The sequence below is a fragment of the Pagrus major genome, chromosome 7 (assembly GCF_040436345.1).
Source record: "Pagrus major chromosome 7, Pma_NU_1.0".
In the NCBI taxonomy this organism is placed as follows: Eukaryota; Metazoa; Chordata; class Actinopteri; order Spariformes; family Sparidae; genus Pagrus; species Pagrus major.
This window is the reverse complement of record NC_133221.1, coordinates 21,807,362-21,830,940: the sequence shown is the minus strand read 5'-3', so window position 1 is coordinate 21,830,940 and position 23,579 is coordinate 21,807,362. Positions and strand designations below refer to the sequence as shown.

At 40.6% G+C, this 23,579-nt stretch overlaps 1 protein-coding gene across 1 annotated transcript in view; it reads right to left on the bottom strand.

Annotated features, from left to right (window-relative positions):
• espn (espin) overlaps nucleotides 1-21,627 on the bottom strand; it is a 40,209-nt gene extending 18,582 nt beyond the window's left edge. Inside the window, exons 1-8 of the mRNA XM_073470605.1 lie at nucleotides 21,270-21,627; nucleotides 18,631-18,824; nucleotides 10,906-11,092; nucleotides 10,322-10,504; nucleotides 8,506-8,637; nucleotides 7,019-7,261; nucleotides 6,224-6,502; nucleotides 1,166-1,324 (exon numbers count right to left, since the gene is read on the bottom strand). Coding sequence (XP_073326706.1) covers nucleotides 1,166-1,324; nucleotides 6,224-6,502; nucleotides 7,019-7,261; nucleotides 8,506-8,637; nucleotides 10,322-10,504; nucleotides 10,906-11,092; nucleotides 18,631-18,824; nucleotides 21,270-21,569 — 1,677 coding nt within the window. The 5' untranslated portion in view covers nucleotides 21,570-21,627. The remainder of the gene's footprint in view (nucleotides 1-1,165; nucleotides 1,325-6,223; nucleotides 6,503-7,018; nucleotides 7,262-8,505; nucleotides 8,638-10,321; nucleotides 10,505-10,905; nucleotides 11,093-18,630; nucleotides 18,825-21,269) is intronic.
• Nucleotides 21,628-23,579: the final 1,952 nt, after the last annotated feature.

The window sequence follows — 23,579 nt, the reverse complement described above, 5'->3', positions numbered from 1 at the left end:
AAATAACAAGGTCCATTACATTTTATATGTTTGAGCTTTTGTTGCCATTCACAGCGTTTCTGAGAATTCAAAAAATTAAATGTTTTCCATTTGTGAATGTCAAGGTTAAATTGATTTAATTGACTTGATTGTAGGTTAATCACCTCCTTCTCTCGATTAAAAATAGACAAGAATTCATTAATATAGGAAATAGGAACAAGTCATAAGGATATAACAAGATAACAGATCCTTGGCCATAGACACAAATTGAATTCTAATAAGATTATAAGCGATTCAGTGGTATTGTTCTTTCTATAGGACATCTGGTCATAGGTGACTTCCTGCTAAGTGCTCTCTTGGGATTGTCGTGCGTTTGTTCCATTGTAGGTTCTTGGACAGTTTACACAACTGGGTGGAGACTTAAGAGGCAATGGAAATGAGGTGGCTGTTTGCATGAGGTGGCAAACAAAAGCTCAAGAGGACACAAGATTATGTAACATGCTGAGTGGCATAATGTACAGGCAAATACAGCAGTCAGTGTGGTAACCTAATGCCAACACACCATCAGTAAAGAAGCTAAACCTCACCCTAAGTAGGAGCTTTTTATAAGGGGCACACAACCCTAAACAAGACAACGAGGGCACAGTATATTAAACTGACACTACCTACACCAATATTCATTAGAGTTACAATCCAGATACTATTCTGTATATACTGTATATGTTGTAATTTCATGTAGTAAGTAAAAAAGCAACTTAATAATATCACACCTTGTCTAAAATGAGCTGCTGCCCTGATGAACAAAGCTGCATTATACCAAATGGACGTGACTGTTAAGTTTGTGAGGAGACTTTTTATGAGTGGATGTCAGATGACTGGCTGTAAACAAGTGTTACATCATGACCAACATGTGTTTATATTTTATGATACACGTGAATACATTGTAGCAAACACCATTTGATATCTCAATATGTGTTTCCATGCTACACCATGAATAATATAATAAAAAAACATTTACAGCTTTAAAATAATGCTTCCTCTCAGTCATGTACTTGTTTATTTATGGTAATTAAGGTGAGTACACAGAGATACAGACCCACTGTTGTGTGACAGCTTTTTACAATATCCTAAGGCAAATAACGCTGAACATGTTGATGCTGTCATAAACAGCAGAGCTCTGGCTTACCTCCTCGTTGGGCGCCATGCCTTTGCTCCCGCGGGGCTCGGCTGTGTCGCTGCCCAGGGCCTTGTAGTAGTCCCCAGTGCTGGGCTGCTTGCTGAAGCTCCTCGACTTCCTGTTTGAATCCACACGCCGGAGTTTGTCGTGGCCTTCTCCCGGAGTTAGCTGCTGAAGAGATGAAACGATGAGAGTGAAATACTTTTCATTAAACCACCTCATTAGCTTCCCTTTTTCAAAAGATAGTTTTTTAATTTATTATATCCACATTACTGATGATTATTTATCAAGAATCCCATTGTGTTAATATGTTGTTAAAGTACCAATAGTTATCCCTACAATACAGTTGCAATTTTGATATTGCAGTATTTGGTCAAAAAAGTCCTAGTATTTATAAAGTACATTTGATGAGAATTCAAAATACCGGTATGTCTATCATGTATTGCAATAAAATATTGCAATATTATTTTAACGGCAGTATTGCCAAGGCCTAATATTTGTTTCATACACTTTTAACAATTTCTTTCTTTTCTTTGAGTTCCTCTCTGTGTCGGTACATATTTCTGTAAATTGTCAACTCTTTTGATATTTGAATAACCAAACAATCCCTGTTGCCAACTGCTTCAATGTGATGATTTGCTGCAATTGCTTGTCTTTTCTGATCGTAAACTGAATATATTTGGGTTTTGGACTGTTGGTCGGACAAAACAAGCAGTTTGGAGACGTCACCCTGGGCTCTCACTTTTTTGGCGTACAGAAAAAAATAATCAATCAAAAAAACATTCAGGATATTAGTCATTAGTGAATTTTTTTATTTTTTTTTGTCCAGTGTGAAATTAGCTTTGGAGAATTCACTGGTCAAAACATAAATTAGTTACATTATGAATAGTAATATATAATTCATTTCTGACCAAGAAAAAGGAGTTAAAATAGTAAAAAGTATTAAAGACTGATGATTATTCTCAAACATTAGCTACAAACATGGATATTTAGCTGACAAAATAACAGAAACATTGATGTTTGAGTGGTAAATCAGTAGGTTAACCTCCCTTTCTCAATTTCAAAAGGAAAATAACAAGCATTCATTAATACAAACAGCGACAAAACATAAGGTTATAACCAGATGTCACAAACATGTTTTAGAATTACTGAGTGGTGAAAATCAGGAAATGGTTTAAATATGGCCAAACAGTGCTTTTGGAATTAACTTCTGTAAGACATACTTAGAAGCTTTTGTTGCCGGATTAGCTCTCATGTGTGACTGAAGCGGCCTTATTTGAATAACCAAACAAGGCTTTCATTCAGTTCCAGTAAAACATTAGCGTTTATGTTTCATGTGAAGACATCAGGGCCAAAGAACATAAGAGTTCACACCCTCCTGTCCACAGAGCAGGGTCAGAGGTCACTAACTTGGCCCTTTCAGCTGAGCCCTCTCACTTTCTGCTCTGACATCTATCTCTGACAACTGGAGCTGTAAAGGCAGCATATCGAACTCCTGTCAATCAGAGAGTCTTCACTGTATGCTGCAATTGAGGGTCCATGAATAAAGTCATATCACGGTTATGTCGCAGATATAATGATAGCGATATGATTCGTAGGAATGACCATTTTTGTGTGACAATTTTCATTTTTCAACTGAAAAAACTATTGATGATATGAAATTCTGAGTCTGAGTCTCTTACATTTAGAGAACAAGATTTGCATCTCTGCAGCTCGACAGTACTTCAGTCACACAAGTTACCTTTATCAACATATTACAGCTTCAGCAATTTGGATATTGCACTTATTGTCATATTGCGATGACTGTATGTATTTCAGAGGAACATTTCAGAGGAACGGACATTAGTGGTGGATGGCTAACATGCGTCTCAGGTCAATCTGTGGACATACTTTCCTTATGCAAAAAGCCTTGCATTTGCATATAGTACTTGGCTCAAAAAACTTTGCATTTAATCTTTTCCTAGGAATAAATGTTTTCTGACAAAAAAACAAAAAATTGCAAATGTGAAAAAGGAAGCCCCATTTATCCTCATCTTTTCGAGAAGGAACTTCAGAAGCTGTCAACTGTAAGCATGCCTTCGCCATCATAGCAAAATGTACCATTACTTTGCCTTTCAAATACAGACATCAGCATCAGACTTGCACTCATTTACATTTTAATGCTTACAGACGCTACGACTTTTCACGAAAGCTAGACCTCAGACGTCAAGCAGATGTCCATTGTTAACGTAAGCGGAAATAATTGACAGCTGACCCCTGACCTCTTCTCCTTTGTGGTGTCATGTTCTGAGTTCTTATAAGCCTGTTTCGTTTTGTTGACTCATGTCTGCTGTCAAAGAAATGGTCCCTGAGCACTCATCAGGTGGGAGGGTAATGTGAGCGGGGGAGTGCTACAGATGGTTTGATTGTCATCCTCCAGGGAGGTGGACCGACAATAGCAAATGTACAAAGCATTTGTACACACAAACATGAACAGAAACACACACACACACGCACACACAGACAGACAGCCTTCCTTTCCTTTATATACAGATCTGTCTGTCAGCATAAAGTCATTGTTAAATCATTGTTTTTACAGTCTAATGATTTTGTATGCATTAGCAAAGGGTTGTTTAAAAGGTTGTGGTTTGCCATTGTGTCAGAATATTTGCATGTGGTTTTGCAAAAGCCTCAGGTTATTAAATGTGCTACACAAGTAGGCTTTGTCAGTTTAAAAAGAATAAAGAGGTCCATGCGTACGTTATTGCAATCTATTACAACAGAAAGGCAAAGAAAAATACACAATCAAAACATGGCAACAGATTCAACACATTCAATGTCCAACCACACAGCAGCTCAAACTGCTCCAGAACCTGGAGATTGGCCAAATTACACAAAGCAACTTGTAAAATCTTTATATCTGCAATAACAATAATACATGACATTATTTTTTGCTCTGGTAAAAGGCTTTCTTACTCCTCTGAACACCTTACCTTACGTTCAGAATCCTTTCCTCCAGTCTCCACACAGCCTCATCCACAAAACCCAGCAGAGCTCAGGGAGTAGCTGTCACCAAATCCACAGCGTCACCTCCTCTCCGCTCAGCGCTACGCCTGTCACTCTACCTGCCCTCTCACTTTACCCACAGGCCTCATCAATAACCTATCAGGCCGGCCACAGCAGTGGCAATGATGTCACCACCAGCCCGCAAAACAACCACTCCCCAACCTTGTTCACTGCCTCTTATGCAAAACACAAAGACCCAGGTGCTGCCCTCAGCATGGCCGACCGCACTCAAATCTCAGGCTTTAGGAGAATTAGAATATTCGATCCTTCAGTGCCCCGAATTAGCAGCAAAAAAGGCTGAAAATATACTAATCATGAGTGAGATTTAAAAGTCCAACTTTTGTGGAGTAGGATTAAACAATAGAAAAACGTGGGAGGCAAATGTTTTGTGTGGCAGCTCCACACGAAACATTTGACTTCAGTCAAATCAAATACAGACAAATGAGGTGAGAGCAGCAGCAGCAGCAGCAGCTGCAGAGAAAGGTGATACAGTCATAAACAAACTTGAAGCATCCTTCACGTAGACCTGCAGTCAACAGGTTTCCTCCTCTGTTTTCTACACACCAACCTGTAATATGTCTACAGGCTGTGAGATTGGTCCATCTGATCGGCTGTGTCCCTGGATGAGGTTACTGTTCCCTGTTACTATGGCGCCCGAGGTAGATTGTTTTTCCCAATGTATATGGTACACGCTGATCTTGATTGTGTGCGCTTGTGTGTGTGTGTGTGTGTGTGTGCATGCATGTGTGCATGTGTTCAGAGCACAGGCTTTTGTTACATTGTTAATGAGGGCGCGCCCCGGGCTGGTCACCTGGGTACTAGCCCGGGGTGACGGGGGTGGAGAGAGGAGAGGGGGTGGCACTAATTAAAAACTCTCCCTCATATAGCTGATGGCGCATGCGTGCATACACAAACAAACACACACACGCACAAACACACACAAACACACAGCTCACCCTGGAGACTGGGCACTATCGCTACCTGTGGACTTTACACCAACTAAAAACAACTTACTTTGCATAGTGGATCTCTACAAATACCCTCCGTCTTTCTGTATGAATGATGGATTTTTCCTGCAAATCTGCTGCTACAGCTGTCTCTAGATGAAACAGTGCAGCACTGTCAACCTCTGACTAGGCTGACTAGGATGGTGTACTATGTGACAATTACTGTGCTGTGTTTCAAACAATTGTTAATCTTGTTATATTTGTATACATTTAACACACATTTAGGATGTTTGGTTGAAGCTAAAGCAACTTTGGTCATACAACTAGAGAAAGACTTGTGTCTTGCTATCATCATACGAGGAGATATGGTAACAATCAGGATATAAATTCTTCATGAGGTGAAAGTGATCTCTCATCTCTCTTGGCCATCTTTGTCGTAATTACAATGTTCTCTAAACAATTTGGTAACAACTTAACTACTTCACAACCAGTTTTAATGTATTGTGAAGCAACACTGAACCACCAGAAGCAGCACTGAAACTAATGTTGAGGCCAGTTTTAATTCCTCCTCCTGTCTGCTCTTGACACACTTCTTTTGAGTGATCTGAAGCCAGATTAATTACTGGAATTAAGATCAAACCCATCACAACAGCCACTGTGTGTGACAACCAAGAGGACCTGCAACGGTAATGAGCATCTCTGTTAGCCTCGTTAGCCATGCTAATACAATAGCACGATTGTGGGAACCCTGACAAGGCACATTGTTACACAAGAGTAACATCCCGACTGATTAGACACAGGAGAAAAAATGGCAGCCAATGGCCAATTTATCCCAAACACCTGATCCTTCTTCTTTTTTAGGAATTTTCCATATCATTTATCACATCACAGTCACAAAACTACTTTGAGAAATTTTATTTTGACAAAAACATGGAATGTTTTAATAAAAAAAGGGAGCAAGATTGTAACCTACACTGTTTGTTTGTCTTTAAACTACTGTTCCAATAAATATGTAATTGCAGGAATTCTTAAGAGATTTCCCTCAATATTTGGAGCTCATCACCGCTGTACTTACATCCCTCTTGCTGCTCTTGCGCTCCACGTGCCTCAAGTTGCTTTTCACCTTCAGGAACTCGGCTGACGACGGCTCCTTAGGGGGCAGAGGTGCCGGGTAGCTTGGGGGCGGAGGGGGCGCGGGGGGAGTCTGTGGGGGAGGCGGGGGTGGATAGGTCGGTGGAGGCGGGGGTGGGGGCTTGGGGGCGGCATCAGCAGGCATCTCACTCTTCTTGGGCATGTCAGTCCCAATGTCCGGATTTAACATGTCCATATACGCCTGCATGTCTGAAATGGCTGACTCCGATGCACCTGTGACAAAGACACGGTCCATGTAAGCGTGTTTAATGTAGACTTACTTGGTTTCTTACAGGTGTACTGATGATTTAAATTAACAAAACAAAGCATTAATTTAACCTTTAAACATTAGAGAAACAACTTACTCTAATTCTCCATTCAAAGCAAACCATATACACTCAGACCACTAGGGTGCAGCACCAGTATACCATGCACCTGTGACATAGTACAATTCACTTCAGGAAACAGCTGAGGTTCCACAATTGCTGAGACGCTGGATTTGGCATATAAAATAAACAGCCGTCAAGAATTTGTGGCTAAATAACTCAAGGTAGAAGATCCCTCTGATTATGAGCCCGTAAAACATTTTGACAGCCTTTGAAATTTCAATTTAGAAACAGAATTGGGACTCATTTGAAATTAATTCAAATGAAAAATATCAAAATATATTTCTAGTCACCTGGATGGATCACAAAATTCGAGTCTTAAGTGTAAAAAGTTCATTACCTGTGTGTGCGACAGTGTTCAGCTGAGTGGGCGGGCCTCGTGACGTAGTTAAGCTGCTCCTCTTCTCCCCAGTGCTGGACTGGCTGGAGTTGGCTGAGTCGTAGTTGGACAAGGAGCTGGATGGTGAATTGATTTCAAAGTGTGCCGCCTGGCTGGCGGGGGGCATGGTGGTGTTTGGGGAGGAGAGGCCCGAGTCTGGCTGCTTGTACTCGAGGTCCGTTGAGGGGTCCCGTGACAAAACACGATGCTCCACACTCTGTCAGAGGATGCAAGTGTCATTATATGTGTCTTGTTGAACTGTCCATTATGTGGGTATGATTTCCACAGTAGGAGAAACACTATTAATGAATTCTTAAGTAATTACTTCTTATTAAAACATGTTCATTTAATTTAGATGTAAAGGGATACAGTGTCATTACACAAGAAGATAATCAATGAATTATGTACTTGTTCATTCATCACTACCTCTCAGTCCCTGATGACTGACATGAGGAGAACAGCATTATGAGTTTAATTAGTGCACACTAATGAAACATCTCACAGCTGATCAGAAAGGCTCTGGGGCCCTCTGCTTTTCCCACAGCGCTGCACTCAGTTGGCTCAGAGTCCCAAATGGGAAGAGTGCAAGAGGGGGGAAATATGTTTCCCACACACCAAAGAGAATTCATTGTGGAGGAGTTTATTATTCCTCCGGCCAACTGGGGCTTTCAGTGGGTTGACGCTGTGGAGGCCACTGTATGTTAAGTGTTCACAGCTCCGGTAATTAACAGAGATAAAGTGATGTCAGTCAAGGGACATGTTGGCTCAGCAACAATTGTTTTTCCTTTGATCCAATAATCACAGTTTTGTGTTTTCAAAGGTTGTATTTTGACTCTGGGGGAAGAATATTTAAAGTTTTGACTAATATTGCCCAGAATTTGGACTACAGCTTATTCCTCGAAGATGATGTCACAATAACAGACATGATAACTCATTATTTCAAGCAGAGTGGGATGAAGTGGAAGTTTGGCATTTGTGCTATTGGTAGAAAAAACATGCCAACAGATCACATGCCATCCACCACAAATGTTCTCTTTCAAGAACAAATAAGTGACAGTATATTTTCTTGTTTTAATGTGTAAGAGTAGAGCTCCCATTTGACCAATTAGTGTACAAGAATGCAAAAAAACAAATCATTAAGACATACTGTATGTCCATAAGTTTAATGAGAACCTAACCAGCAGTATCTGAAATATTATTTTGTCAATCGATCTACAAACAGGCAAACAAACATTGTAGCTTCTAAAGCTGTGGTTCCCAACCTCCTTGGCTGCTGACCACTTAAAATGAGCCAAAGGTTAGAAAAAAAGTTCAACCAAAGAGGGATATTTACAGATACCAAATTTTCCCAAAAACTGTAAAAAAATAAAAATAAAAAAATAACAGAAATATTAGATTTGGCCCTGTCAGAGTTCAGGATACATGACAACAAGACATGTTGTGCACAGCTGTGTCTCTTACCATGTTCTCCACAGTGCGCAGATACTTGGCACACTGGGAGTGGCCGTTGTATTCAGCCAGGTCTGCTGCTGTGAAGCCGTCCTGGTCCCTGATGCCAAGGTCCACCCCATTGACCACAAGGATCTGACAGCACTGCAGTGTGACATGAGAGAGACAGAGGACAGAGGTCAGATATGAATAAGATGGAGAAAATGACAGTGGCAGTGAAAGTGACTGCTGTGCTTAAAGGGGCTCTGTGGGACTTTTCAATTTCTAAACTAATGTTAGCTACTGTTACTCTCTCAAAGCGGAGAGAGGCATTGAGACCAGGCACTCAAGAACGTGCATAAAGTCACATCCTTTGGATTGTCGTGGAAAGTGCGACCCCAGTCCTTAAACAACTTAAACAACATCATCCACAGGCTTGTGTAGGCAACCAAGAGAGATAGGGAGTGTCTCATTTTTAATGTCATGTCACGATCCCATATGGCCAATAAAGAAGTGATTAATACATGTAAATTGCTGCACATTGTTACACAGAGCCCCTTTAAAATCTCAAACCACTTAAAATAAATCTAATTTACACAAAAACCTAGCAGATAATTAGTTCTACGAAAGCCATATAAAAAGCTTGACTTCAGTGGTTTTTAAATGACGGGGGAAACCTCTCTAAAACAAAGCATTTCTGTTTGGTAAAATGAAACATGAACCCCTCTCCTGTAAAGTGTCAGGTGGAAGCCAGTCTAAGCCTGTTGTTCTACAACTCAGAGAGCTTTGTGTTGCCATATTGACTCGTGTTTCAGTTGGCTTTTTAATATTGTTCCCTCCAGCTCAAAACCTGGTCCAGTACCCCGTAAGTCAGGATTTGGGTCAATGTGACTTTGAGTTCAATTTTAAACCTTTCTTATGCATTGCGAATATCAGACAAAAAAGGTCATTTTCTCTATATTTAATACATCGAGTGTGAGCTGAAACAGCTGACTGACCAGACTCATTGTTAGTCAAAGTAGTGGGTGAGTGGTGATAGAACCATACGCTATAGAGGCTGTTCATTCAAAACAGATGGTGAAGTGTGAAACTCAGTGTAGATATGTGAGTACCAGGAATCATTGTGCTCTTAGACAACTTCCATGAATATAATTTACGTAACGCTGCAGTTTTTAGGCTTTCATCATCTCTGCTATTGTTTGTATTGCCAACATCCTGCACAAGGAATTCAAATGTCTTTTCGCATTCCAATATTAACATGCCACCATGTTATATTTCAACTGTATTATTCGGCCTTTGAGAGATAATTAGCAAACTAATACCAATACCAGAGAGAGATAAGCTCTTTATGTGATAAGATTAGTTTGACCAAAACTGTGTTTAATATATTGATGGACACAGATAATGTAATCACCTCTTGGTGACTTAAATGCTGCTTGTTTCGCTGTCTGTAGTAATAAAATGCCAAAAGGAAGAGCTTAATTTACCTCTACTATATTTCACTGCTGATTCCTGCCTGACTCTGAGCACTACATTAACAGACTAGAATGGCACTCAGTAGAGTGCATACCTCCGCCCAACAGTCCCCTTTATTTTAATCTCAATATCAATCTCTCTATCTCACAGTGTTAAACAAAGTGAGAAACAATTCCTGGATCCGTTCCTTTATCCGGATCCGAAGTCAATGGGGTCTATTCTGGACCAAGACTCATCCTCCATCCAAGTTTACTGGAAATCCGTTCAGTAGTTTTGTGAAATCCTGCTCACAAACCAACTAATTAATCAACCAACAAACAAACACAGGTGAAATTATCCTTGGTAGAGGTAAAAATAAGACACAAACACACACCTCCAGTTCGCCGTTCTCTGCAGCGTCGTGAAGTGGGGTCCCTCCCCAGTTGTCGGTGACAATCTCTCCGCCGTGCAGCAGCAGCCAGCTGAGCACCTTTGCGTGGCCCCGACTGGCTGCAAAGTGCATGGCCGTGGCCCCGTCACTATCCCTGTCTGTCAGGCTGATCTCTGTGAAACTCATCTAAAAGGACAGAGGAAAACAACACAGGTTACAGCCATCTGCTTCAACAGCAACAAAGTAGTAAAGGTAGCAAGTTAAACTTTAAATATATGCTTTCTGAACAATTCCTTATAAACATTTAGATTTTAGACAATAGAGTTAAATCATGATACAACAGGCTTCTTCTGGTGTAAACGAAGACGTAGTAGAGCTAAAACTCAGAATATTAATCAATAATCAAAACAAATAAATTATCAATATTAATTTGCCTGATCAACATTTTGTGAGTTCATTATTTACATCTCATCAGATTTAGTTAAAAGACAAAACAACATTAAGGATGAGATGTGAATCTGGGAGTAAATCAGTGTATTCTGTATTTGTTTCAGAGATTTGATCTATAGTTTGACATTCCAACATACTAGCCAGACGATGACTGTGTTGTGGCCCATCTGGGCAGCAGCATGCAGAGGCGTCATCCCGTCATTGGCTCTGATGCTCGGATCCGCCCCACAATCCTTGGCCAGGTATTGGACGACCTCCAGATGACCCTCCTGGCAGGCCAGGTAGAGCGGCGTGGCACCATTCTTAGTTTGGGAGTTGACAACACTGTAGGAAGATTAAACAGTGAGGTAAATAATTTCTATAAAGGAGGTTGTATGTCTCAGTCTTTTCTTCCCTCACCACTGAAACCTGCATGTTTGGGCAGAAATGAAAGAAGAGTAAATCGTTGACTGACCTACGAGTTTGCATCAATATAATCTGCACCGAAGAAAATCTGTTGTGGATTTACATGCAACTCACTCTTTTGTGATAGATTCAGTTTTATAGTATCAATGTACAAATGTTACTGACCTAGTTTCCTGTCCACACCCACAGCTGTCTGAATCTCAAAAGGCTTTTAATGCAGAAGCAAATGACTACGTGGAAACCTGTGAATAAAATATTTTTATGCATACAGTATGTCACTTATTTGCAGGAGTCTTTTTTTGGCTTTCTAAACGAAAGAGAAGAGGTTGGGTTTCAAATGACATTTGCACAACATTTGAATTGAATGCAAAACCATTACACAGACCCTGTCAAGAAACAAAACACCATTCTGCCTCTGTTGTTGTGCCTGGAAACAATCAAATTACTAACTTATGTCACATAATCTATAATTACAGTTTGTGCTTTCTGTTAAATGTTTGCCCATTTAATTCCTTAAACAGAAAATATTAAATTCTTTCTCGGGATTCGGCTCTTGCAATTTTTCCACAGTGAGACCTAGACTGGAAAATCTTTCCAGTCGACAGGGTGATGAAAGAGTTTACAGATCTATTGGCAAATCCAGCGTGTGATTTATGTGTTGCAATCTCATTACTTTGGTGGCCGAGTGGAACTGAACATGTTGAAGTGAAAGCAGCCGGTTAATCACAGCCAGCAGTCAAACTCTCCAACGAAGGTAGTCTGTGGGCTGAACTGGTTATAACACAGACTGTGGGAGGTAACATGAATGTACGTCCTCTGTCCAACCTTCACAGTGTGGATGTGAATGTGCTGTAAGGAGTAGCTACTGAAATCCAGCAGGAATTACTTGCCAGTCTTGTAATTAGATGCAATGCACCATTTAATAAAAACATTGAGGAAACATAGTACCAAGCTACCAAGAGATGTACTGGGTAGCAGCAGCTCACAATCCGCCCCGTGTAACCAGATCGCTTTAGCAGTCCCTAGTTGGTCTTTTGTCAGCGAGCCACTCAGAATGCATGTGAAACATGAGGATTTAATAATATTGGAGGTTTAGGGAAGTAAAATTGATTTCATGGAGCAGATGCTTTTGTTTTTGTTTTTTACCCCAAAGTTTCAGTCAAAATTAAGACTATAACCTTAATTTTAATTGAAGACGGTGACTGTATTTTTAACATAAAACTGGTTCTTCATTATCTGCTGAACAGATTTCTTGGAAAAAACGTTACATACAATTATGTACCCTTCAGGCTGCAATCAGATCATTATTTATACTTTAAAAATTCTCAGTTAAATGTTTTGAGTTTTTAAATTTGTCTTGCATGCATGATGTAGTCTGAAGGCAAAAGGTAAGTGTGACAGGAAACGCTGTCAATGTCAACACACGGCTATTTTGAGAGCAGACAGCAGTGACGCTGAGCCAAATCCCGCTCCCCTTCATTTCCAAAGGCCCTAAACCCCGCCTCCTATGCAGAAGCTCATCCAATACCTATATTCCTCCTCGTCCCAGATCTTCTTAGTCACAGTGGGATGCCAGGGAATGAACGAGTGCTTCCCCACTAAATCCCATAAGGTTGTGCTTTATTTGGACCCTGACAAATGAACAACGAGTCTCTTAAGAAGATTATCACTGCACTGGCTTTGCCCGACTTGCTTTGTGCTTAACGCAGGGCTGCGTCGGTGGCCAGGACCAGTAGGTGAAGAGGAGATGAGAAGATGAAGGAAATGAGAGGCTGGGCTTAAGTGGACGTGTGGATCTTGTAGACACAAACATGACCCTGCCAAACTTTCCCTCAAAAGGACGTGGCTCAGGGCCAACACTGTGGTGACTCAAGACCCTGTATTTAAACAACAATCGCAAGCTGTAGCTACTTATGATCAGTCAGGTCCTACACTGAACCAGAAAAGAGATACACATTCTTAGAATAACATCCTTTGAGGAAATTGTAGGCATACCAGAGATATTTAGTCTAACATTTACCTTTGTTTAGACACACAGGAAAAATGCGAGAATAAACATGGAAGTTGGGGGATCGAGGGAAAGGCTCCAAGTAAAAAACAAGCACATCTTAAATATTTCAGAATAAAAGGGGGAAGTAATCTGTCTGTTCTGTCATCAGGAAGTGGGCAGACGGGTTAATAATTCATGAATGTAACCAAAGTGGGCTGAAGTTCACCTGCTCACAGGGGTCTGTGTAGGAGAGAAGCTTACATTTGTCAGTAATCCTAACCACAAACTTCGTGAGAGTTACAGAGTTGAGTGTGTCCGAGGTAAGGTAAGGTAAGGTAAGGTAAGGTAAGGGTATTATTCTAACAAAGCACGCACTGCCTTTGTCACAACTCTTCAACATGAAGAGGCTTGAACACACGACTAAAGGAGTGCTTTTGGAGAACAGGTGTAGATTTCAAAGAGGTAAGAAAGAGGTTAGCCTTGTGTGACAACACAGCTAGCAAGTGGCACAAGGGGCGCTAGCTCGTCAGTCGCTTTGTCACTCACAGGAGAAAAAAAAACACACTTGACGTAGCAGACATTTGATATATTTCCAGTTCAGCTTCGATGAGTAATTTATCTCAGTAATTGTCCGTACACTGCGCCCTCCCTTCCCCCATGTACACGGTAACAAAGACCCAGGTTATCTTCATTACTAGCAAAGTAATTGATGTCACACTAATGGTCTTCTTGCCTGATAAAGGCTCGTTAGCTTCTCGGTGGCTTTTCCTGTCTAAATAATGAAGAATGTTGTGAAGGTGTGCACTTAAGTGTCTTGTGTGTGACATTTTGAAAGATTTTGCGTATTAGACGATGGAAATGTACTAATGAAATAACACACAGTTGTTATCTATATCTTCAGGGACATTTGACGCGGTACTACATGAGTATAAAACTTAAGAAGGTTAGGATATATTTCCCACTGCAGCTATACATAGACTACTAGAAGCTATAGATAGACTACTATAAACTAGATAAACAGCCTTAACCTCACACCCATGCATTATGCCAGGTTGTCTAGTGAGGAGCAGGTAATCCTTCACTTTAAGAATTGCACGTCAAAGGTTTTCACTTGTTATCAAGACTCTCACAGTGTACAGCTGTAATACTCTGGGGCCCAGAAGCATCTCAAAATGGCACGCTAGGTTGCATTTTCTCAGTTTAAACCTCTCGTCATAAAAGAGAAAAGAAAGGGGCTTTTATCCAACTTGTACCAGAAAGTTATTAAGAAGATTAGTACTCAAGAAAATAAGTGCAGCTCAGCCATTGGCTGAGTGTAAAACTCTAGTCACCTATTTACCCCTTACTCTCCACATCTAAACTTAATGCTGAACGCCACCTAACTTAAGAACTAACAACTCAACAACTCAAAGCTTGAAAGACCATAACTGAACATCTTTGTGAGCTGCTACATCCACACATAATAAGCAGATGACTGAGTTTAGAGGTTCATACAAAATTTCTTCTAACCGTAACAACACAAATGGCCTTCAGGGAAGAAGCACAGAAGGTACTCATACACAGATACTCCTAGTGTTTTAGCTTTATCACTGTATATCATCGTCTTTATAAATATTCAGTCCTTACTATTCTGTCTATTCTTATCTGGGCTCGCATTGAAGCTTTGCCTTGCAGCTACACCAGATACTTGGATACAGGATGCCTCATTTTGGAGAAAGATCTTTTCTTTGAGAGCGAGGACATGAATGTCAGTATAAATTCATTTTATGCTGGTCTGTATGAACCATTTGAGTTACATAGTACATATTGCTGTAACAGCAACTAGTTTTGTAAACAAGCTAAGTGATAAAAGTATAAAGAAATGTAAGGAAACTGGTGTGTCCATCTTGTGCTTTTCCAACCGAAGATTAACTGTGTAGGATATCCTCATGCAGAGGTCTACCCTTCTCAACTGCATTTGGAATTATGGTTTGGCCAAAGATCTTAATCTGTACTAATTGCTTGCATAACCTGTCTGTAGCCTCTGTCTCTGTGTGTTTCTCTAGCTGTCTCTCTGTCTCATTCATTCACTCTTTTGTGTACCGAGGTTATCAGCAGGGACACAGCACATGAGCTTGTTGGCTGTGGCTCTCTGTGATGGACAGCCGAACGAGCGACCAATTCAGATGTCGCTTATAAATCTAATGAACACTAAATATCGGGTTACAAAGCTGCATCTGTGCTTTGCCAATTGTAACACAAAACACTGTGATTGCTGATTATTTTCCCCCTGAGTATTTGTCTTCAGTGTCACATTATGTGTCACTTATTCAATACTTTTATCCAAATATAATCACTATACCATAATCGGACCAAGTGTTGGTAGTAATGTGAGGTCTTGTCCCGAAGTTTTTCAGTGTCTTCCGGCTGTGTTAGGGTTAACACAGGTTGAGTTAAAACCATTGGTTTAATGTAATGCTGCAAACAGGAAATGCAACAAAAGACTTCATATGTGGTTGAGGCTGCTTGTTTACTGTTTACTACCTGTTAGGGTGTGTACTACTGCCTCTGTGCTGCAACGGTCTCATTATGTTGTACCATCAGTAGGCTGCCACTTAGTAAAGTGGTGATGTAACAGAGGGGATCATGTTGTCTTTGTGATTTTTCAGGCAGAACAAACTCTGAACCGGCCAGTTAAAACTCGCTGATACAAACGTGCAGCTCGTAATAAACCCTGAAAAAAGAATGCTATCTCTGTTCTGCAAAGTACCTTTCCAAACAATGCCTGAGGCCAGTGACTAGAAAGCAGCCCGTCTATTCAAACGGATTTGTTTTCCTCATTATCTTATCGCTGGTTGGTGCAACCGCGTGTCGCCGTGGAGATGGTGGTAAACAGCAACGGTGGGAGTGGTGGTGGAGAAGAGTGAATGGGGCCCGGCTATCAGGGAGCTACCATGTCCCTGAGACTCATTAAATTTTCAGCAGCTATGCACCTGTCTGGGGTGCAACCGGACAATATTGGAGGTGCAGAGCACGGGGTTAGTTCCTAGACAAGCTGCTCATCCTGCTGAGGTCATCAAAGTCAGATAAGGCTGTTTAGCCTAAAGACTAAGTCGTAAAGGCATTACATTTCTATGTCTTTATGGCAGCAGTAAGTAAGCATTGTTGATAGCTTAAGTAGACACCAGCACAAAGAACATGGATCAGCTCAATGGTTATCTCCATATTTCCCTCTTTTATTCTTTTATTACCCGACTGGTGACGCTACCAATAATTCTAAACTGAAAAACAAACCAAACAAGGCCAATATTCATGCCTACTTAACGTTGCCCAGAGAGATCTGTTTGTGTACTAAATTAATTTTAATATCCCTAAAAGATAAATGACTAATTTGTTAACTTGTCTCAGGCGTCAATCAACCATGCTATTGAGACAATAGCCTTCTTCCTCTTCCCTCTATAGCCCTCTTCCTTCGCTGTATGTGTCAATTAAACACATTCATATGTGGTGCTCAATGTTGCCATATAAAAATATGTGAACACACACAATGAGACGATCACAAGAAAGTGTCATAACAAAGAACGAACAACTTCTCTTGTCATGTTTACTCCGTGAAGAGATTGTGCAGTTCAAATTCTTCAAATTCAGTGGCTACACCACAGGTTAGTTCTCACAATTAACCTCAATAACATATTATATTACAGAATATACATTAATATGGCACTCATAGGTTATAGATCACAAATAACTGGTTAATAAACAGATAATTAGTCCACTCACCCATTTGGCAATGTCAGACACAAATCTCTGTGAATTATATAATAATAATAAACTATGAAGGATGCAGATACAGTTATAGTAATTTCAGTCAAAGTTGCGTAATAACTGTTAAACACTGAGGTGTTGATGATGCTGCCAAGCATGCAATTAAATTGCTGTCTAATTTCCTTATTTTTCCCCCACTGATATTAAGTGCAAACAACATGGTTGCTGATTGAAAAGAGTTTGTGGTGTTAGTTTGTGCTACCCAGAAAGGACAACTCAGTTGTTCTAACACCTCACCCATGTCCATTGTAATGTAATGGTCCATATGGGAAGAGCATTGATTAGAAATGATGCTTTATTCATCAGGGGGTAATCACACAAAAACCCAACCATTTTTTTCCAGAGCAGCAACGATTAGTCAAACAACAGAAAGTTACTGGCAAATGTTTTGATAATAGAGTAATCATTCAGTCATTTTTCAAGCAAAAATGCCAAACACACAGTTCAGGTTCTCAAATTTGAGAATTTCCTTTTTTATTTTAATAATGACATTTAATAAAATCTCCTTGTGCTTTAGGATATCATAATGGGCAGTGCTCACTGTTTTCTGATGTTTTATAGACCACAAAAAATGTAGCACCTCAATCAATAAAGAAAATGATAATTAAATCAGATATCACACACTTCACCTCATTGTTAAAATGGCTTTTATGCAGCTATACAAAGTTTTGTCAAGATTGTGAAAATCATTCTTGATGTATTATATAATCAGCACATGGCGGGTTCAGTAGTGTGCAGTATTGGGAGAGTTAAACCACTAAGAGGTTTTTTTCTCCAAATTGGATTTGAACACCAAGTATTTCTATTGCTCCACAGGTTTCAACAAAGCAAAGTTCAGGTTGCTTCCCAGCAGTGCCAGTTGGTGTGGTTAATACTACCAGTATGAGCCCAAAGCTAGTCCACTGACCAAAATTGATTACTCTTGGTTTGTTTGGTAAGCATCTCTGAACAGAAATAAGAGATGACTTGTTGACCTTCTGAAATCTGCTGGATCATTTATCAATGTCAGACTACTAAAGTGCCAACAGTCTGAAATCTGAATCTAAACAGTGGATCCACTGCGCTCTGTCTCAGTTACAAAGATTGACTAGAGACTACAAAAATCAAAGTTGTTATAGTCTAAAGGCTATTTTAAAGTCAAACTTGTGCTGCAGTCCTTACAGCTTATTTTGTCAAAGGAGGAGAGAGTGAGAGAGTCGTGGATGAGATGGATTAGATGTGAGAGTTTGGCTTTGTATCCTACTGTATGTTGTGTTCTAAACTATTTGCATTCCCTGCAGAAAACATCAAGTTACCAAATTTGAAATCTAGAGTTGAGACCGATCTGATCCAATATCAGTATCAGATCCCATTCTGATGCAATTCCCTCATCAGATATTGAACTGACGACAACAAGCCGCGTACTGATCCAGATTTCAACTCTCAACATGCCCTCAGTTTGGAGACATTTTAATCTTTAAACACAAACAGGCAGACAGCAGCTTGTAATTTATGTAAAGCCAACATTGCGAGGGGTGGAGGTTGTATCAGTATCGGCAATTTTCCAAATTCAGGTATCAGAACTGAAAACAGGTGGATTGGTGCATCTCTAATTAAATCACTTCAGATTTTGAACGCAGTGAAAGAAAGCTTACAGACTGAGACAAAATCGTGTTGCTCTTACTTTGGGCTGTGCCCCAGTAACAGTCGGAGAGAGGGCAGGTCTCCCTTGGCAGCAGCATAGTGAACAGGTAGGGCGCCTGTATCGGTGGAGGACCCGGGGTCCCCCTCGCCGCTCTTCAGCAGCCAGTCAGTGACCTCGTGGTGACTGAAGCGGGACGAAAGGTGGAGAACGGTGGCACCAGAACTGTCCCTGTGCTGTCAATCAAACACGAGAGAAATACAGAGCTGAATTGTGGGGCTCTGAAATTCAATGTAACAATTAAAAGGTTATAATCGAAATGATGTCATGCTGCAAAATAGCAATACCAACTGTAAAATATACATATGTTATTGTAGGAACAGCAAATTTCCAGCCTATTTAAGCCTGGCACTGGTTGGCACTGTTGAAATTTAGGGAAAGTAAATCAATCATAGAACTCCCTGTGCTATGTGACATGACGGGTCATAAAGGTTTATGTTTGGTGTTTATATACAGGCATATTCAGGCATATTTAAGAAAGGAAATAAGTCGTTGATTAACTCTCATGTGAATGCATACCTTGTCTGTGAGAACACACAACATTCTTCGTGTGAACCTTTACTGTATCTTAAGCTTCTAACTTGCTGCATTTCTAAGCAGCATAGACTTGCACTTAAACCTACATTATAACAAGTTGAGTCTGAAAGAAAGCAGACTAAAAGGTCTGAGATGTTAAAGCACAAAGTCCTGTCCTTATTTAAGGCTTACTAAGTTAGAGCATTTTTAAATTGTCATCAGATCATAACATTTGCAACTCTGTCAAAAAAGACATGAGGTTATGGTTACGTTTTATCCTTTGTTTCAAAGGATTGGATCAATATCTAACACAGAAAATAAAAAAGAATTGTATTTTTTATTTCAGAATGTATATTTTGTCTGCATAGATGTGTGTTAATACCGGAGTCTTATCAACAAAGAAGCTAAAGCTGCAGTCTGAGGCAGCAGAGTGCCACAAATGAACCTCATTACCATCAGATAAAATCAGGACAATCATGAAAAGTGGTATCTAGCATTGACCATCCATCAAGCAGATTGCACTGTGCAAGTGGTAATTGATAGGTTTTACTAAATGTCAGCCAAGTATCTTATCAGTTAGTTAGCTGGTGGCGTGCAGCGTTCTTTGTCACTCTTCTGCGGTCGGTCGGGCAGCTCTCTAAAGTAATGGAGACAGTAAATAGAAGATAGAGCTCTTATTACCGTGTTTCAAATTTAGAATCACAGATAACTCGAGGTTAGATCGAGTGCCTGATTGACTCAGGTTTGGTGCTTCTGTTTGTGCTGTGCTGGTCTAAATCTTTTCAAGTAAGAGGTGACATAATATGGGTCAGCAGCAGCAAGGTGGCTTAGGCATTAGCACTGTCGCCTTGGACCGAGAAGGTGTCTGCGCATGATTTCCTCAAGTCTGCACAGTCACAACAACGTGTTCTAAGTTGTTCTCAGTTTGTGAATGCTTGTGTCAGTCTATGTAAAGCCTGTCCAGATAGTACCCTGCCTCTCACCCAAAGCATGCTGGGATACCCTGCATGATATCCCTCACAATGTAAGCAAGTATTGAAAATGGATGCCTGGATTATTTTATGTTACTACTACTGGTTGGTTAGTCAGCAGGAAACTAAAACTGATTTTGGATTTTCCATAAAACTTGGATGGAAGATGGGCTTCAGACCAGAATAGACCCCATTAACTGTTAGTGCAGATCCAGATAAAGGGATGAATCCAGGAATTTTTTCTCACTTTCTTTAAAAATGCAAGACATTTTTAAAATTTTCTCCAGGGAATGAGTTATGGATCTTGAGGGAAAAAAAACCTGCCATATTTAGGTGGCTGGTATCTATGAGTGAGAACAAGTTGATGCAGATCCAAGGTCTGGTGATCTTAAATTATGGTTAAGCAGTTGTGGGTGGTTTAAAATTTAGAGGGTTATACCAAATATCTCCACTATCAAATCAAACTACACTGCCACCATGCTGTTTCTGTTGGTGCCCTTCCTGAGTTACCGTACGTGCCGACTGGACAAAGGATATTACATTTGCAAATCCAGTTTTGCATACCTCCTTAGCTTGGGAACTGATGAGTCAGTGCAGCATAAAGTGGGTTTTTAAACTGAAACCAAAGGTCAGGAAGTTCTGAAGGGTACTCTTACATTGTCTAAAGCCTGAATGTGCTGAGGTTTGTGAGTTAAATTTGATCTCTTTATTTCCTATTCCTTAGTTGTGTGTTAACAAAGGCTGCCTTTCAACATGCCATCAAAACAGCATCTCTTGTCTCTTAAAAGCATAAGTTTTTGTAATGTGATGTATCTCTGGGTTTCCTCTATGAAAAACAGCACCTGCCTTGAGAAATACCTGTTGGATTTTATTAGTATGGGTGTGTCATGGTGGTCTACGTGTTGTTTCAGAGGCTCTTAGAGAGCATAAAACATGTAGATTTTAGGCATGAAAATACACTGACACTATTTAAAACACACCCCAGATAAACTGGATCCCAGTTGGAGAGCTGAAGGGGGATTGGGTATAGAAGGGGATTGGCTACACTACTGAGAAGCCAGGTCAGAGGAAACAGAGAATTAGGCTACTGCCTGCTACACTTCAAGGTGTCCAACTATAGCTCCAGTCACCCACCTCCGGTCGACATCCACCCTGGGTCAGCAACCACTGCAGGCAGGCCAGGTTGCCGGTGGCTGCTGCGTCATGCGCCGGGCTGGCCCCGTTGTTCGCCACGCAGTTGCCCGGCAGCCCTGCCTCCTCCACCAGAAACCGCAGGCAGGTTAGTTTCCCTGCCCGGGCTGCGTGGTGGACCGGTGTGGCCCCCAGCACGTCCCTGACGTCGCTGGTGAGCGCCTTCGCCGCTAATTGCACTTTGAGAGCCGGCACGTCCCCCTGCCTAGCGGCGAGCAGCGTCCGGTCCCCCTCCACCACCATGACCGCTGCACACTGGTCGACTCCTTCCTGTGGTTGACTGATCTGATCGGTTCACCGCTCGGACCGGGTCAGCATTGTCTGTACAAAAGCCTCAGATCATCTCAGTCACCCGGTTCAGTGAGTGGGACAGCTCAGTTATCGCTCCACATCTTCCAGTCGGTCAAAAACAACATCTGTTTCCGTTTTGACGCATTTTAATCTGCTGCTGTCACATGTTGAAATAAACTCACTCCATTATTCTTTACCTGAGCGACAGACTGACCTGCTTTCTATCTTTTACGCGACGGTGTGGCTCATTAATCCGCTTCTTCTCTCTCAGGATGCTGAACACCTGTTGCACACGTTTAGGTTTCTTTGCTCCAGTAAACTAGTTTTTATTCAATGTGTTTATGCGCTGCCGTGCATCATGTGCCTCAGAGAATATCCCGCAGTGTTTTTCTTCCTATAGCAGATGGCGACATGGGACTGAGCGCCTGCTAAATAATCCATCAGGGGGAGGATCGCTGAGCCTGTTACAGGTTGTTGCTTTCTGGAAATCGGCTCAGAAGTTAAAGGGGCAGTACGAAGAGGCGACTTAAAACTCTGTCCAGCAGAGAAAGTTACACAACTGAGGTGGTGGGAGTCAGTCAGGTGTAGACCCGCGGCCAAAGACTAAGTCAGCGATGGGCTTTTTGAACACACGCCCAGTCGTGTTTGCATGGAGGCTCACCTGCATTAATTTTACATGGAGCATCACTGGACACCCACAGTTTACACACTGCAGGGGTCCATCTGGTGGCCGTCTGTAAAACTGAGCTTCTGCACAAGTTTGTGTCCAGACATTTGTTCGTTTAGTGATGGAGGAGTGTAGAAGTTAAAGGGTAGCTCCACCAATTTTACATGTTAAATGTGTTTACAGGTCCTGGAGTAGTAGTACTTTATGTGTGGGAAAAAAAAATTATGAAGCTTTTTGTGGCTCCAGAGGAAGCCGTGTGCAATCTGATAAATATCCTCCAGTGATGTCACTCAGTTGTTAAATGTATTGTGGGAAATGTAGCCAGCAGGTTTTGGAAAGCGGTCCACTCTTCTATCATTGCGCTTCTATAACACTGTTGGACTCAAGGACCGTTTTAAAACAAATCTATACAGCAGAACCAGAGATATCACCTTTTTTATTCTGTGCATGCTTCTTCCTTTTCAATAAGGCATAAATGCTTTATAATGACTTATAAAACGTCAATATGCTGCTGATAAGCAACTGTTAATGGTTAATATGTGTTAAATGGGGTTGTGGTCACAAAGAATCTCTAATCTTTATGAGTATATATATAGAACAACTTACTTGACAGATATAAATCCTGCCAGTTGAACACATTACCTCTAGGAGATGAATGGGTGAGCATCGGTGGAAAGTAACTAATTACATTTACTCAAGCACTGTAATCAACTTTGAGGCACAAACATTAGACTTGAGTATCTTGAGTCATTTTATCCAATTTTACGTTCCTTTCCTTACTTAATTGCCTATTAATACACTCAAGAAATAAGTTTTCTCAAACTACTTTAATCCGGCAGTGGTAATTACTTTACAGATGAAGATTTTTTACATAAAACATAGATCAGCATTTAAAATATGATGATTTATTATTCACTAAAGTGCTTATAACAGTTTGTAAACCTGCTGCTTACACATTAATAGATCCCTAACAATAATCCAATAATGTCCAAAAACACTGACAGTTTTTGCTCATTTTAATATATTATTATACTTTATATAATATAATATGATATAATATAATATAATATAATATAGTATTATACATGATTTTTTAAAACTTGCTCATAACAAACTAAATAGTGTTTAGAGTAATAGAGTAAAATTTTGATGCATGACTGTAACAGAGTAAATTTTCACTGTTGTATTGATAGTTTTATTAAGTAAATGATGTGTGTGCCTTCCACCACTGGATGCGTTATATCACTTGTAAAATAACTCAACTCAGTCGTACTTGCACTGACAGTGCATACATG